Source organism: Littorina saxatilis, linkage group LG1 (genome assembly GCF_037325665.1).
Source record: "Littorina saxatilis isolate snail1 linkage group LG1, US_GU_Lsax_2.0, whole genome shotgun sequence".
Classification (NCBI taxonomy): Eukaryota; Metazoa; Mollusca; class Gastropoda; order Littorinimorpha; family Littorinidae; genus Littorina; species Littorina saxatilis.
In genome coordinates this window covers 6401147-6417974 of record NC_090245.1, presented here as the reverse complement: position 1 = coordinate 6417974, position 16828 = coordinate 6401147, and the positions used below count along the sequence as shown (strand labels likewise).

The following is a 16828-nucleotide window of genomic DNA, read 5'->3' as shown; positions in this document are numbered from 1 at the left end:
ATGAAAAAAACGTTCGGGGATATCATACCCAGGAACTCTCATGTCAAATTTCATAAAGATCGGTCCAGTAGTTTGGTCTGAATCGCTCTACACGCACGCACGCACACACATACACCACGACCCTCGTTTCGATTCCCCCTCGATGTTAAAACATTTAGTCAAAACTTGACTAAATGTAAAAAGTCAGCAGTGTACCCATGTGAAAAGAACGGAACAGTTACAGTACCTCCTAACAAACAAAACATTCTACTTATGAAATAAGAAGCTACTTATGCACAAACTAAAAGTGAAAGACAATGGATGCCAACACACATTTCAAAATGAAAATAGAGGAAAGACTATTTTTTTTGTAATATAGAAACCAGCTGTATTCCCAACTAGAATCATGAAGAAATGTCTGTGCAGAGTTTGCCTCTAGTACTGAAATCAGAGAACTCTTCATTGTCAGAATACATGCCCTTTGAGCCATCTGAATGTCAAATCTTGCCAACTAGCTTGCATTTCGTCATGTCCAGCTAATATGGTATAAATTACATTTTATTTGAGAAATAACTTAATGCACTAGTTTTCAAAGTATACATCTTACAATGTTGCCTATCTACATTCTCCAAATGCAAAGCTGGCACTGCTGTACATGTGTTTCACCATACATCCCTGTAACACAACCCAGCTTAGAACACCATGCGATCTCAAACCCTAACCAAACAGTCAACCCTATATAATACTACACTGTCTCAAACCCTAACCAAACAGTCAACCCTATAATACTACTGTCTCAAACCCTAACCAAACAGTCAACCCTGTAATACTACACTGTCTCAAACCCTAACCAAACAGTCAACCCTATAATACTACACTGTCTCAAACCCTAACCAAACAGTCAACCCTATATAATACTACACTGTCTCAAACCCTACACTCAAACTTCCTTTCTAGACCTGGAACTTATCTATCGCACTGTTCTTTGTACTCCTTATGCTTCACTCATTTCTTATAACTAGGTAAAGAAGAAAATCTCACACAAGATGAGGAAAAAGCAAAGAAAGTAAAAAACTTCCACTCCATCTGGAAGAGGGATGACACACGTGTCTGCACAAACCCATCAAAGGAGGAACAAAACACAGGGTCCCCACTGGTTTTTAGAAACAAAATTCCATGACTTTTCCATGACTTTCCATGAGCCTCAATAACATTTTCCATGACTAGATCCACAGGTCGCCATTTCCGAACACGCAAACTTTTTACGTCTTGTACTGCCAGTTTTGACACTGGCTTGCTTTGCACTGAATTTGAGTCAGTTTCTACGCAGTGTCTCTTCGACAAGCAAGTCAAGCATTTGCTACGCAGTGAGATTATCGGTAATGTTTGCTGGTCCTGTCATTTCACTAAACTGGACCAGCCACTGTTTGTATCCATCTGCACTTTCGTAAATTCTGTTTCGTAACCGTCACTGTGACTTGACGAACTGTCATTTTTTTTCACCGCGATACACAGTTCATTGCGAAGATCTTCCTTGGTAATTCGTTCCAATTCCGCATACTTTTTGTTGTCAAGAAACAACTCGAAAGAAAGTTTCAAACTCATCATCCTCCATCTTGCTTGTCGAAGCGCTAAAGTACTTTATCGATGCAAAAACAAAAGCAGAAAACTTCGACGAAACCGACTCAAATGCAGCGCAGACGACACGACGAGATAACGGAAGGAAGTGAGCCTCGCTTTGGCTCAAGTGCCGTTAAAAATACCGTTATTCTCGTATGCAAATACGAACGAGAAGTTGGTCATACGAACAAGCCTTGTGCTGGCGACGCAAATCGCCGCTGGCTGGCAAAGGAGGGGGGGAATGGCTGGGCGACAATAATCGCCGCTGGCATGCTAAAGGTTAATTTTTTTTTCTTTCTTATTTTTGTTAAATTCCATGACTTTCCATGGCTTGAATTGAAATTCCATGACTTTCCAGGCCTGGAAAATTAAAAATCAAATTCCATGACTTTCCACGTTTTCCATGACCTGTACGAACCCTGAAAACAGAAAGCCAGCACACAGAGAAATAAAGCCAAGGGAGATATCAACTGCATGGAATCTCACCTGTTGGGAATCTAACTTGTGGGGAATATCACCTGTATGGAATTTCACCTACAGGGAATCTCACCTGTGGGGAATATCACCTGTAGGGAATATCACCTGTGGGGAATATCACCTGTAGGGAATATCACCTGTGGGGAATATCACTTGTAGGGAATTTCACCTGTGGGGAATATCACCTGTATGGAATTTCACCTGTAGGGAATATCACCTGTGGGGAATATCACTTGTAGGGAATTTCACCTGTGGGGAATCTCACCTGTAGGGAATCCCACCTGTAGGGAATCTCATGTAAACTGGGAGGCTGGACTGAGACACACGGACACAACTTCAGAAAACTCACAGACAAAACAAACCACATCATGAAAAACTCCAAAACAAGGACAAAACCAAAAGCAACAAGAAGAACCACAGGGAAAACGAGGCAGGCAGGCAGGCAGGCAGGCATCAGCGACACAGCGGTGTGACGAGCGAACAGCGACAGCCTGGCCTACCTGGGACACGTGGACCTCAAAGTCTTTCTGGCCCAGCTCCCCACCCTGCCGGTGCATCACCTGCTTCAACTCTGACGTCGCCATCTCCCCGCTCTCTGAGGCGCTGTCTGGCCGCGGGGTGGACGATCCGACGGGCGTGGCTGAACGCGAGTCGTAGGGCGTGGACTGGTAGGGTGTGGTCTGCACGTAGGACGGGCCGCGCCGGGCGAAGGGCCACTCGCCGTGCTCGATGGTGTAGCAAATGTGCTCCAGGCGGTGGAAGATCACTCGGTCCTGCGGAAGCGGGGGAATAGTTGAATTAATCAAGAATGACCAATTGTCATGCTTTTTCCGTCATGATAAGCATGTGCCGGTTTCCCATACTTTTACTAACAGTCAAAAGTCTGTATGTACATTGTGGGTCAGATCAAACAAGTTAGACCGAACTGGTGACATTTGGTCCTGTATCACGAGAGCAGCTAACTTACACAAATGCTACTAATTGACCCTGTGTATGTCCAGTACTGTGCGGTTCAGGAACATTCAGTCTATGTTAGATCAATGAAAGGAACAAAGGCACTCTGCAGCAGTCTAACAAACCCCTAACAAATGCCTTTAAATGCAACTCTGATTTCCAGTGTTACTAGGTTAACAAATAACACTATACCAACCTTGGGCCACTCGATGGCAGGACCCAGGAAAGGTCGACCAGGCACGATTTCCCCTGGCTCCAGACCCTCACCATCCATGTAGGGCGAATCTCCTCCGTACATCGCTGAGAAACCACCCACCATTGGCTGAAACAAAGCAACCCAGACTTTGTACAAACCCAGAACATCACTGAGAGTTAAGAGCAGCTGCATCTTCCTTCACACACAAGCAAAAAAAACTACATACATAGATTTTTCAATGATTGAACTGTGGTAGGAGTATCACCTTGGTAGGCTCAGCTCTACAACCTGAACACAGTAAGTTGGAAACTAAATCTACAAGGGGCAACAGGTAGGAGAGCAAACATACATTTTGCGTTTTTGTAAAACATTTAGAAATCACAGCATCTTAAAGCCCCTAAATAAAACGAAAATCAGCTTAAAGGAAAGAGGAGGTTGAGATAGAACAAACATTTTTAACAAATAAAATAAGTCGCTTGTTCGCTTCAATGCTTCTTGTCTAAGGCGCCAGGAGACCGGTTCCGCACAACTCTCACTTACTCTATTACACATCATATGCATTTAGAGCGCTTACTGCCCTCAGAAAGAGCAAACAGCAAAGTTTCTTACCGACAAGCCATCGGCACCAACACCCGTACTGACAAGACTCTCCCTGGCCAGCTTCTCGCGCTGAAGTCGATCTATCTCGCCCTGGATTATCTTCTCCTTGAGCTTGACGTAGTCCGGCTTCTCCTCCGCCTTCACTGGCGTCCTTTCCTCCTTGACGAGGGACACGTCTGTTTCCTTCTCCACACCTCCGTTCTCTTCCTGCTTCAACATCTCCCCGCCTTCTTTCTTCACAGGCGAGTTCTCTTTCTTGGGAGTGACAGCTTTCTCTTCACAATCAGCCTTCCCCTTTTCTGAGCTTTCCTGCTTGTCTTTGGTCAGGTTTTGTGCCTCATCTTCAGCCTCCCATTTCACTTTAGGGGAGGCATCTTGGCCTTCTTTCTCACCCTTCACAGAATCTGACTTTTCCGTTTTGACGGAATCCGACTTTTCTGTCTTCACCGAGTCCAGTTCCCCTTTCTCCTTGGGTTCATCACTGTGGTCGTCCACATCCATCTTCTCTTCTGAAGAATCACTGTCTTTGATTTCTGACTTTTCGGATTTGATTTCTTTTTCCCGAGTAGGTTTCTCCTCCACTTTCTCTGTTTCCATTTTGACCTGGTTGCCGACAGCGCCATCTGTCTTGTCCTCTTTTTCTTCAGAGGGTTCCGAGTCCTTTGCCGCATCCTTCTCCTCTGACCCTTTGGCTGCACATTCACCACTGTCAGATTTATCATCCTTGGATTCCTGAGGTTTGGCTTTGGCAGGGGAGGGAGGCAAGTCTTCCTCCTCCACCCCTTCCATGGGCTCTGTGGCCTCGATTGTGTCGGCGGGACTGGGGGCCTCACTACCACCTTTCTCCACTCTCTTCTCCTCCGTAATCTGTCTGTCCACAGGGGAGACCGCCCTCTCCAATTTGGGCGGGCCTCCCTCTGAGTCGACATCAGTGTCTGATTTGGGGTGGGAATATTGCACTTTGCCGTTGTGTAGAGTGGGCGGGGAGTTGGTTCGACTGTCGCGGAGGTCGATCGAGTCCTGCGACCTGGCGTCCGATTCCAGGTCATCGTCACGCAAGTCAAGGGCACGCCGAGCTGCACAATGAAAAGAGGAGTCCACTTAAAAAAACACATATCCCAAGCCTAAACAGAAAGATTAAGAAAAACTTGCGACGAAAAGCTCTGCAACGTAAAGCTAACGGCAAAACATATATGAGTTTTTTTCTTAAAACTGCAAGTTCCCATGATTTCTGCATGGTGAGGTAAGGTTACCTTAGACGAAGTGTGTGTGTGTGTGTGTGTGTGTGTGTGTGTGTGTGTGTGTGTGTGTGTGTGTGTGTGTGCGTGCGTGCATGTGTCTGTGTGTGTGCGTCTCTGAGATGCGTTTGAAGACAGACTGTTAAAAGAGAATAAATGTATGAACATAATTATGATAGAATATTGATGTATGAATTGAAGAATATGTATAAGAACACAAGAATGTATGAATGACAAAGAACAAATGTTTATTTTTGAATGTTTTATGTATGTTTTATTACGGACACAAAAGCTCAGCAATGCAATTTCTCTTTTAGAGATTAATAAAGTTATTGTATTGTATTGTATTGTATTGTATTGTAGTGTGTGTGTGCATGGGGCTGGTGGTGTTAACAGCTATAGTGATGGTTGACTACAGTAAAATCAAAATCAAAAATCAAAGTGAAATCACACCTGGAGACATATGAAGACCAGAATGTACGGTAGCAGAGGGAGGGCTGGGATCATACTGCTGGGAACTCTGGGAATGTTGGGGAGTGCTGCGTAGAGAACGACTAGAGCTCTTCAACACTTCGTGGAAGGTCAGGCTGGGGTCGCGCAGAATGTTGTAGTCTGTACGTGCAAGTCCGTGTCTGCAAGAACATAAACACTGGGTCACCGATATTCTATCAATTTTAAAGCATCACTGTGATTAACTTTTCTGTGAAAAAGATTCATGAATGCACACTCCCTTGTTAATGTCTTCATCGTTAATTAAAGAAAAATAAAGTAAGGTAATATCATATAGTCCTGTCGGGTTGCCCTCATGTAACTTCGGGTTTCTTTCTCCCTGGGGAAACCGAGCTACCATACAGGACATTGATACCCTTTCTTTTTTTTATGCATGCTTGTGTTCCATGTTTACAAGCCCTGAAACTTTCACTGTGAATTTAGGATCTTAATCATGTGCATGCGTCATTGCGTGACTTGTTTCAAAGCCAATGCACTACCAACTAAGCTATAATTCTCACCCCAAGCAGATAGCTTCACAAAAAATGTTTGCAAAACTTTACATTTTTCACAGAAATGATTTGCTTCACACTGATAAGACTCACTTTCTCTCTCCTTCTCCCATTGACACACACACACACACACACAATTTTGCAGCCCCTACAGCCTACCTGGCAGCTCCTAACAAGAGCTCCTTGTCGTGCGTGCCGCACTGCCACCATGGCGGCATGTCGAACGATGTCTGACACAGCTTGATTCGTTCCTCCAGTTTGGGATGGGGCAGGATGTCGTCACGAATCTTGTTCAGCAGATCGATGCGCGCCAAGCAACGGCTGGCTCGCTCCTCCGTGATTGGCTCCACGAAGATGCCGTTGGGAGGAGGGGGCACTGTTGGGCAGAAAGTGAGCACGGTATAATTGAGCGTTTCAAGAAGTTCCTACCACATGCAACCTCCCAACTACAGACAACATCGACAGCAGCCACCCATGCATAACTTTTCTGCAACCAAAAAAATGGAGAATTTCCGTTTTCCCCACACCAACAAGGATCCTAGGAATCTAATCAATTAGTCCTTTCTGTTGAACCAGCCAATCCAAATTTTCTACTGCCCTGAAAAGCAAGACAAACTTCAGTCTATTCCATAAAGTATTGCTGCCAGTTCCATATCAAGCCGCCCACAAATCAGCATCGCAAATGATTCACTGAAAACATAAAGGCTTAAAAGAATGCAAGGAAAATCCCCTGTTTACTTTAACTTCTGAAAACACTCATTTTTCTTTGTAAACTAGCAACGCCAGCCACCATCACAACACTGAATACATGCAGTTCCCTCTTTGCGTCTCATGTGAGACCTTTAACAGCTTCTACATGAAGGATAGTCATCAAAAACTGAACCCAACTTGAAATATGGGCCAGAAATAAAACTGAGGTCAGGCCAGAAGAATAATTAACATTTAAAACAGACCCTCTGAAAAGAATTGTTTTCATGACTGCCCGCAAAACATAATCAACAAATTAAAACAATTTTCTGTGTGGAAAAATTATTATCTAAAAACAATTGATACTTAAAAGAAAAAGCCATGGAACAAGCTGTCAACAAAATTCCTTGAAAAGCAAGCCCTGGCAATAATAATTAAACAATTGATCTGCATCCCTCTTGTTTGGCTTCCGTGCCAACCGCATGCATGAACACACAGACGAGCTAAGAAAAGCAAGTGGAACTATCACCATGCCAGCAATTACACAACATAAGGAGAAAATGTCCGTACTTGTTAGAAACTGCTGCAGAACACTTTTTGTCACAGAATCTTTCTTCTTTCCCCTGCGCTGCGTTTCTATAACAAAGAATCAGGTCTGAACAGCAATGCCAACATCATCCAAGTCCACACACAAGAACTCAAGTCCCCCGTCAAAACGTTCTGCCTCCCTCCCCTCCTCTAATAGCATGGCATGGTTACCTGCCAGACCTACGCTGGGGGGAAGACCACCGATACACCAACAACAGAATAACACAAAAGTCACAGAATGCAATCAAAATTCAACGCTTGGTTAAAAGCCGGAAGCAGTTAACTAAACCTTACGCAACTCCAGAAAAGGTCGTCTCACTCTCAGGCACTGAACTGTTTGAGAAGAAGAACAAAGCTTACAAAAAGTTTAGTACTGGTAAAACCATCAACGTGCACTTACTGTGACGCACCCTCAACAAAAACTTCAGTGCTTACCGAACATGGAGACAGAAAGACGCAGGAAAGAAAGCGAAGATACCACTCACCCCTCTCTTCCGACCTGAACTTGCCACAGACTGTCTGACACATGTGGTAGAAGGCGTGGAAGTACTCAGTGATGGTCTCGTCGTACTTGCGGTCTAGGCGGGCTAAGGAGCGGAAGCGGTCCCACTTGAAGCGGCCGCTCTCCCGGTCAAACTCCACGCCGAAGGTGGAGACGGTGCGGTAGAAGTCGGCCTCCTCTCGTCTGGACCAGCGGCTGTTATGGCACCACAACAGACTATAGGGACTTGGTACCGTGCGCGTAAGCTGACCCAGTGCCGTGACCTGACTGGCGCTTACGGAGGAGGGGGCACCGGCAGGACTGTCAAACCTTTTCCTTAAGCATCACTCTGCAGGCACTAGTGGTCTTTCGCCTTTAAAGGCTGAGCTAAGGGTATATCAGGTGTCTGCTTCCATCGCAGCAGATTTTCAAACTGCTCTGGCAAGGGTGAGACACTGCTCTTACCCTTCCTCATTTATCTTTCAAATGTCCTATCGAACAAGTTATCAGGCAAGATAACTTCCACAGTACACGCATAATTTCTTTCTTTAGAATCTTATGTTAGGCAAGAAATGTATGCATCAGGAATAAGCATGTCTGTGCATCTGACCCAACGGTGGGCTTTCCGTTTCTGTGGTTTTAATCAAAAGAGAGAATTTGTATCTGTTCAAAATCAACAGAAATTCCCTACAGTTAGGATTTACAGTATTGTATACTTCACAAAATTTTTCAGGAGTTTACACTTCACAAACACTTTAGAATCCAAGCAAGTTAACAGTCTACTTCCAATTGTATTTGGCAAGTGTTTTGTGGCTTCTTTGCTGCAGTCCTGAACCATTTCAAAAGTTTGACTGTCCTGCCAGTGAAGCATGATAAGCAATGAACATGATGTTTGGAATAACCTCAGAATATCCCAAGAGCGATACAACCAGGCAAGGTCATCATTTAATACCTGCAGTGTCAGAAAGTTTTCTTTGCCCACAACAAGCATGTGTTTTTCCTTTCAATTTTTTCCAGGTAATTTCATGTTTCAATGAGCAACCCACCCCATTCAAATCCCCTTTTCTTTTTTTCTTTATCTTTCTCTCCTAGTCTTTCTCCAAAGGCTTTCACTGTAACTACATGGAAAATTAATCTGAGGTTATTCCACAATGATGTGATGATAACCATGCAAAAACAAAAACAACAAACAACTACCATCTCCTCTTTAAACCAAGTCATTCTTAATTTTAATGACTTTAAAAATGTACAAACGTCCACTGTACCAAAATTTTACAAGCATGCATAAATAAAAAAACAATTTTCAAATCAAGTCCCCTGAAAATGATGATGATGTTAAGAGAAGCAGCAGGGGAATTCCAGCTATATTACAGACTTTTTCTGTAACAATGTTGCAGGTCAGGTGACGGTTTTAACGTAAGAATGAAGTGAGTGAACAAATTAATAAGAGAGTGTGGCCTGCACTGTTTGTTCGTCTGCAATCATGAGCTTTCACTCTCAGGGTCAACTCATGGTGAGAGTTTAGTGTGTCAAACCGTTGTTTTTTCCCTTAATTGGAAAATTTAAAAAGAAAAATGTTCGTTGGTTTTTTTTCACCCTGCAACATGGTACATATTGTCCAAGTCATAGACTTTCGCTGGAAAATTAAACATACTTGACAGAGAAATAAATGTGCGACTCGAGCGCTTTCGCTTTCATTGCGTTTTCTGTACTCCATTTTTTTTTTCTTTTTTTTTTTGACAAATTTTAAAAAAAGTTATAGGGTCGGCCCCTAAAAATAGGGTAGGTCGGGTTACCGTAACCACACCTATTTTTTTTTAAGGCCTATGTGCTAGGTACCTGTCTGTTACCAGGTCCATAGGCTTTGGCTGGGAACTCAGGATCTTTGATGTGCGCATCTGTCTTATGCATTTACATAGAAGGGTGGCACAATTCTGTACATTCAGTCTGCACTCAATGTGTAGAAGGGTGGCACAATTCTGTACACTCAGTCTGCACTCAATGTGTAGAAGGGTGGCACAATTCTGTACATTCAGTCTGCACTCAATGTGTAGAAGGGTGGCACAATTCTGTACACTCAGTCTGCACTCAATGTGTAGAAAGGTGGCACAATTCTGTACACTCAGTCTGCACTCAATGTGTAAAAGGGTGGCACAATTCTGTACATTCAGTCTGCACTCAATGTGTAGAAGGGTGGCACAATTCTGTACACTCAGTCTGCACTCAATGTGTAGAAGGGTGGCACAATTCTGTACACTCAGTCTGCACTCAATGTGTAGAAGGGTGGCACAATTCTGTACACTCAGTCTGCACTCAATGTGTAGAAGGGTGGCACAATTCTGTACATTCAGTCTGCACTCAATGTGTAAAAGGGTGGCACAATTCTGTACACTCAGTCTGCACTCAATGTGTAGAAGGGTGGCACAATTCTGTACACTCAGTCTGCACTCAATGTGTAGAAGGGTGGCACCATTCTGTACACTCAGTCTGCACTCAATGTGTAGAAGGGTGGCACAATTCTGTACACTCAGTCTGCACTCAATGTGTAGAAGGGTGGCACAATTCTGTACACTCAGTCTGCACTCAATGTGTAAAAGGGTGGCACAATTCTGTACATTCAGTCTGCACTCAATGTGTAGAAGGGTGGCACAATTCTGTACACTCAGTCTGCACTCAATGTGTAAAAGGGTGGCACAATTCTGTACACTCAGTCTGCACTCAATGTGTAGAAGGGTGGCACAATTCTGTACAGTCAGTCTGCACTCAATGTGTAGAAGGGTGGCACAATTCTGTACACTCAGTCTGCACTCAATGTGTAGAAGGGTGGCACAATTCTGTACATTCAGTCTGCACTCAATGTGTAGAAGGGTGGCACAATTCTGTACACTCAGTCTGCACTCAATGTGTAGAAGGGTGGCACAATTCTGTACACTCAGTCTGCACTCAATGTGTAGAAGGGTGGCACAATTCTGTACACTCAGTCTGCACTCAATGTTGACACTCGGCTAAACAGAAAAATCCCTGCCATACCACGGTTTCAACTCACACCGTTAGAAACAATTTAGAAAACGCGCTACCGACTGAGCTAAGGAACTGCTCAACACATCTGTTGTGTGTGTGTGTGCAGGCTTTTTTACTTCTTTTCAAAACTAAAAAAAAAAAAAAAAATGAAATTAACTACATAAAGTAGACGCAGCTGTAAAACAGTGCAGGCCAAGTTCCTTACAACCAATCACCCATGAAAATATGGCTCAATGAAGTTTCAGTCTACAGGATGCAGGATGATTCAAGTCAAGTGGTAAAAACTTACCCTTGCTGGAATTCCTTCTTCTTGCTCATTTTGTCTGTCACCATCATTTGCGCCTGTTCTCGCCGCTCCATTTTCTGTGAAAACAAATACAAGGAATTTAAAGTCTGCATTTTACAATACGCATTGGTAAAGAATCAAATTCACAGCTCAAAAAAAAATATAAATCTGATTTCCTGATTTCACACAGCTATGCCAACAGCCGGCGAACTGTTCTCACTGCTTAAAGACTATCTCATCTACACTCAGCCCTTGTTTGTTTAACACTGCCAACTGTCACAATGATGTCACATCTCTTGACAGCCTGAAAATCAATTAAGGCTGCATTGATCATACCATGCAAAGTTCTATCCTGTCATATTATTTTTCCTACATACATGAGAGAGACCACCCATGAGATAACAATATTGTTCAATTCACACGTTGTGATATCATGAAAATAAGGTTGTGTCAAATTCGTCTGGCAGGGACCTGATTTTCCACTGCTCATGATGCCAAAGTCAGAGACAAATGTCATTATGGAAACCCTTCTGCGCTTGCTGTTTCCTTTGGAAGAAATTTTATACCTAACACGTCACGCTATACTTTCTAGAGTGACGTCTCTTTGCTTTGACATCACTCTTAAAGGTACTGAACTTGTCAAATCCAGGTGCACGGAGCCCCTGGGGCTTTTAGTCATACCTCAGGCAGCTATCCGTTAGAAGAACTACCAAGTTTCATTGACTTGCACCCAAAGAGTCAAGAACTGCGATTTTTTTACGAATTAATTTCGTACTCGGACCCGGCTGGTCTTGACCTATTTTTGGATCTAAATTTAGATCAGGTAGATCACCACATCATGCACAAAAAGCCACGTCACTAGCAAACTATGTCAGACATCATCATGAGTTTGTGTAAAACAAAATGGAGGCCGGAATCACTCAGTTGAATCGAACTCCGACCAAACACCACGTAATAACTAGGTTAATTTATGCACTCGCGTGAACAAGAAACTGACGAGCTTCCCAGATGTCGTCGTTGGGTAGTTTTGGGTTTGTTTTACTACCATAGGAGGATTTTTGAACTGTAAATGCACTCAGCTGCAACAAAAACGCAAAACGAAGGCTGTGAGCTGCACTGTGCCTTTAAGATTGCACAAGGCTTTGGAAGAGATCCGAGGTTCCATAGGAAACATCTTCACACTGCATGCACCCAATGTTCCACAATGTTCGCTCACCCTGGCAAACTGTTCCTGCTTCATCATCATCTTCTTGTGGTTGCGCTGATAGCCGGTGATGACCCGACGCAATCTCACATTCAGGTCTGACGCAGACGGGAAAGGTAACTTTCCGTCACCTAAAAGAGAAACAAGTCGCGTAAGGCGAAAATACAACATTTAGTCAAGTAGCTGTCGAACTCACAGAATGAAACTGAACGCAATGCAACGCAGCAAGACCGTATACTCGTAGCATCGTCAGTCCACCGCTCATGGCAAAGGCAGTGAAATTGACAAGAAGAGCGGGGTAGTAGTTGCGCTGAGAAGGATAGCACGCTTTTCTGTACCTCTCTTCGTTTTAACTTTCTGAGCGTGTTTTCAATCCAAACATATGATATCAATATGTTTTTGGAATCAGGAACCGACAAGGAATAAGATGAAAGTGTTTTTAAATTGATTTCAAAAATTTAATTTTGATAATAATTTTTATATTTTTAATTTTCAGAGCTTGTTTTTAATCCAAATATAACATATTTATATGTTTTTGGAATCAGAAAATGATGGAGAATAAGAAGAACGTAAATTTGGATCGTTTCATACAAACAAATTTTTTTTGTACAATTTTCAGATTCGACCAAAGTCATTAATTAATTTTTAAGCCACCAAGCTGAAATGCAATACCGAACCCCGGGCTTCGTCGGAGATTACTTGACCAAAATTTCAACCAATTTGGTTGAAAAATGAGAGCGTGACAGTGCCGACTCAACTTTCACGAAAAGCCAGATATGACGTCATCAAAGACATTTATCAAAAAAATGAAAAAAACGTCTGAGGATATCATACCCAGGAACTCTCATGTCAAATTTCATAAAGATCGGTCCAGTAGTTTAGTCTGAATCGCTCTACACACACACACAGACAGACAGACACACATACACCACGACCCTCGTCTCGATTCCCCCCTCTATGTTAAAACATTTAGTCAAAACTTGACTAAATGTAAAAAGACACAAAAGGGTTAAATCTAGTTCATCAACTGTTTCAGAAAAGGAGAAAAAAACTGTACACACACACTCATTCAAGTCTGATATAAATGAAAAACCGAAAAATTCAAATAACAAAAATCTATTGCATGACCAGAGGACATTTTCTTATTTCATGGTCATTGTCATTTTAAAATGTGTCTTGATTCCCCGTCCTTACCCGACTCTTCCGTCTGCACGCTCATGGGCTGGCCAGCAGAGGGCGTGGTGGTGTCGGGGGCAGAACTCTGCGACACATCCCCCTCGTCATCCTCCTTCATCAGTTTGTCCTCAAGCTCATCCTCCTCTTCCCTGCAAAGTAGCAAGGGGAGGTAACAATTGTAACACATCTCTTTCAATATGTTGTCTTCTCCTTACCTCTACACAAATCAACTTCACTTCAATCCTCTTCTGTTATCCTTCATGACAACTAGATTTTGAAAAAGCTGCAGTACTTTCCTTTGCTGTTAATGTCTATTTTGATTCGATGAAAATATTGCCACTACTTGTACAGTTCGCTGCGGAATGCTTTCTTTCCTTTTGGTGCTGTGTTTTCTTATCCACCTGACATTGCAAGTCAATCACCATCTATCCACACACAAGACCGCATTACAGCTCTCATAGCTGTATCAACTCCTGCTCACATCTCCAGCACAGTGAGCGCCTGGGGTGGGTTGCATGAGAGAACTCAAATTCCAAGCTCAAACGGTTCGACTTTACTCTAAAGCTTGCTCTGTTAAGAATCCGCAAAGCACGAAACGAAGTCGGGGTGCATGAGCCGTCTTAACTCTTTCCGCCCTGCGCCTGACAATTTGTCGGGCGCTCCTTAGCAGCTTTCAACACCTGTGCCCGACAAACTGTCGGGCGGTGACACACATCTTCTCTGACCTTGTTTCTGATCTAAAAATAAAAGACAGGTCACGAGCAAGGGAGGTAAATCTGTTCCCACTTCCTTCTTTGTTTGGAGCAATTTGGCGAACGAAAATCGTCCGATTGAGTGTTTTTTTGAGCATTTTTCCTGCGAAATATGAGCAACCAACGCCACTACTCGTTGAGGCAGGTTCTTGACGAGATTTTCCTCGACGATGACAGTGATTATGAGGCCGAATGCGACGTTTCTTCGTCTCAATCGAGTGAAACAAGTGGTGATTTGAGTGCACAAGACCTGTGCGCGGGCTTCGATGCAAATGTGAGACAGAAACATCCTGTGACTTGTTGGAACAACTGTGACAGAGTGGTGTGTTTACATACTTTTTGGTGTTGTGTTTGTGACTTGGATGTCTTCTAACAGCACACCAAATGATATGTTGGCATACCAATTTGAACAATCGTTTCAGCTGGGGGCCCAACTAATAGTCTGAACAAGGGTCTTTTCCAACCTTAGTAAATGTCTGGCAAAAATTCAGTCAAAGAAAATGACTAAAAGGAGGCAAGCGAGTTCAGAACAGGAGCCCTAAAGCCTCTTGGTCTTGACAGAATCACTCACTTGTCATCATTCTGTTCGGCCAGGAGTGCGGCGCCGTCAGGGGGGCCACAGCGAGTCAGGAAGGTCAGTGAAGGGTCCTGTCGTATCTGATTGAACTTCTCATAACCTGCAACAAACAAGTCTGCATTAGCACTGGCCACAAACGCAAAAGTTTTCGACTCCACTGCTGTGCATGTTATTGGTAATCATTGATGTCTCCCCTTTCCAACAAAATGAGGATTCCCTAATTGGTACAGCACTGGTCTGCTCTTAAACCAATTGCTGGTCCCATAACAAAAAGTTAGATCTACATTCTGATATCATCAAACCTCAATAATAATGCAAAACTGATACCTGAAGCTTCTGTGGAAGTTTTATTGATATTTCAAAGACGTCTGATGATTAACAACAGGATGAAGTAGCAAAAGAATGAATAGCAGATCTGCTTTGAAACTTGATCGTTCTAGTTACAAAAGGCTTACCGTGTTTAAAGGCACCAATCAGAAGACAGCGATCTGCACACTCATCCCACCAGGGGGCAGGTATCTCCCCTTCTGTGATGGGCGGAGGAATGTTGACCTCACTGAAAACAAGTTACGTACAAAAGGTCACTAACCAGTCAACGCTAAAATAAGGACAAAGCGGAGCTCTAGAAACTCTTAGCCCTTTAATCAGAGGTGCTTTGCCTATCACAGGAAACCTGAACTTTTCCATAAAAAACGTACAAAAACAAACAAACAAACACACAAACTAAAATAAGGACAAAGCGGAGCTCTAGAAACTCTTTGCCCTTTAATCAGAGGTGCTTTGCCTATCACAGGAAACCTGAACTTTTCCATAAAAAACGAACAAAAACAAACAAACAAACAAACAAACAAACTGCCTGTTACTCTTCTTTTTACTTTATTTCTCATCATAACCAATTTTCTGGAAGCAGAAATCCTGTAAAATTGTAACACGATAAGAAGCACAAGCTAGATAAGATGACAAATGAGAAGCATTACTTACTGGCACCTGGCTCCCCGTAAGACTTTCCCTGCCTCATCGCCGATCACCTCTTGTTTGATGTAGTACAGCAGTCGTACCCGTAGAAGAACTCTGCAATTACAAGTATCATGAATTATTCATCCAACAGATGAACAAAATGTACACACTTACATTCAGAATATCATCTCTGACTTTTGTCTTTGATGCAAGCATGCCAAAAAACTTTCATGAGCACATAAACAAATGCTAAGACACAGAAGATTCAAACTTGTGCACAACTGATAACACCTGCCCATTCAAAGACAAAAATATCAGTTGCTTTCAAAAAGTAATAATCTGTTTACTCACTTAGCAATGCATGTACACATGGCAAAACACACAATCCATTCACACAGCCTCACAGAGACACACATTAAAAACTATTTTTCATTTTCATTACTTTATTGTTTTATCGCTAGAAAACTCGGGTCGCTCCCTCCCAGTGGAAAGCTAGCAGCAACAAAAGTCGCACTACCAAGGTCTGTGCGTGTTTATGTGTAATCAGCCGCATGCGCGCGCTTCTGGCTAAATGACCGAGGTCTTTTACGTGACACAGTGGTGACACCGTGGTGGAACATGGATACCGTCTCCAAGTCTGCACATAATGTTGACCCGTGTCGGTTCCTGCCCGGATTTGAACATTTGACCAACTGAGCTACCAGGCCCCTAGCTGGAAGGAAAACGTCAGCTACAGAAGTGTGGACACTTACTTGTTGGAATGCCTGTGAAGATGTCGCTTGTAGCCGTTGTCCAGGACAGCCTCAGGGTCAAAGTCCAGAGGTCGCGCCTCGTCCATCGCGGCAGCCTTCCTCTCCTTCGCTTTTTTGCCCTTGCGACCTCGGGGCACCGGTGCCGACAGCCCCGTGTGGTTCTTCAGCCCCCCTTCGTTGTTGTTGGCGATCAGGTCCCAGATGAACTCCTTGATACGCTCATCTCCCTTGTAGAACTTGAGCGAGTGGGCCAGCTGAGGGCACAGGCAAAGGTAAATGTTA

At 43.4% G+C, this 16828-nt stretch overlaps 1 protein-coding gene across 5 annotated transcripts in view; it reads right to left on the bottom strand.

Moving 5' to 3' along the window:
* Positions 1–16828, bottom strand: part of LOC138960015 (chromodomain-helicase-DNA-binding protein 8-like) — a 116165-nt gene that overhangs the window by 20067 nt on the left and 79270 nt on the right. For 3 of the 5 annotated variants that reach the window (XM_070331737.1, XM_070331758.1, XM_070331764.1), the window contains 14 exons: positions 16547–16800; positions 15819–15908; positions 15293–15393; positions 14832–14937; positions 13527–13657; positions 12345–12463; positions 11132–11205; positions 7826–8058; positions 7323–7388; positions 6225–6441; positions 5518–5696; positions 3836–4902; positions 3227–3352; positions 2637–2849 (listed from right to left, as the gene is read on the bottom strand). In XM_070331737.1, the coding sequence (XP_070187838.1) occupies positions 2637–2849; positions 3227–3352; positions 3836–4902; positions 5518–5696; positions 6225–6441; positions 7323–7388; positions 7826–8058; positions 11132–11205; positions 12345–12463; positions 13527–13657; positions 14832–14937; positions 15293–15393; positions 15819–15908; positions 16547–16800 (2976 nt within the window). The remainder of the gene's footprint in view (positions 1–2636; positions 2850–3226; positions 3353–3835; positions 4903–5517; positions 5697–6224; positions 6442–7322; positions 7389–7825; positions 8059–11131; positions 11206–12344; positions 12464–13526; positions 13658–14831; positions 14938–15292; positions 15394–15818; positions 15909–16546; positions 16801–16828) is intronic. The other 2 variants (XM_070331745.1, XM_070331754.1) reach the window with 2 other exon arrangements.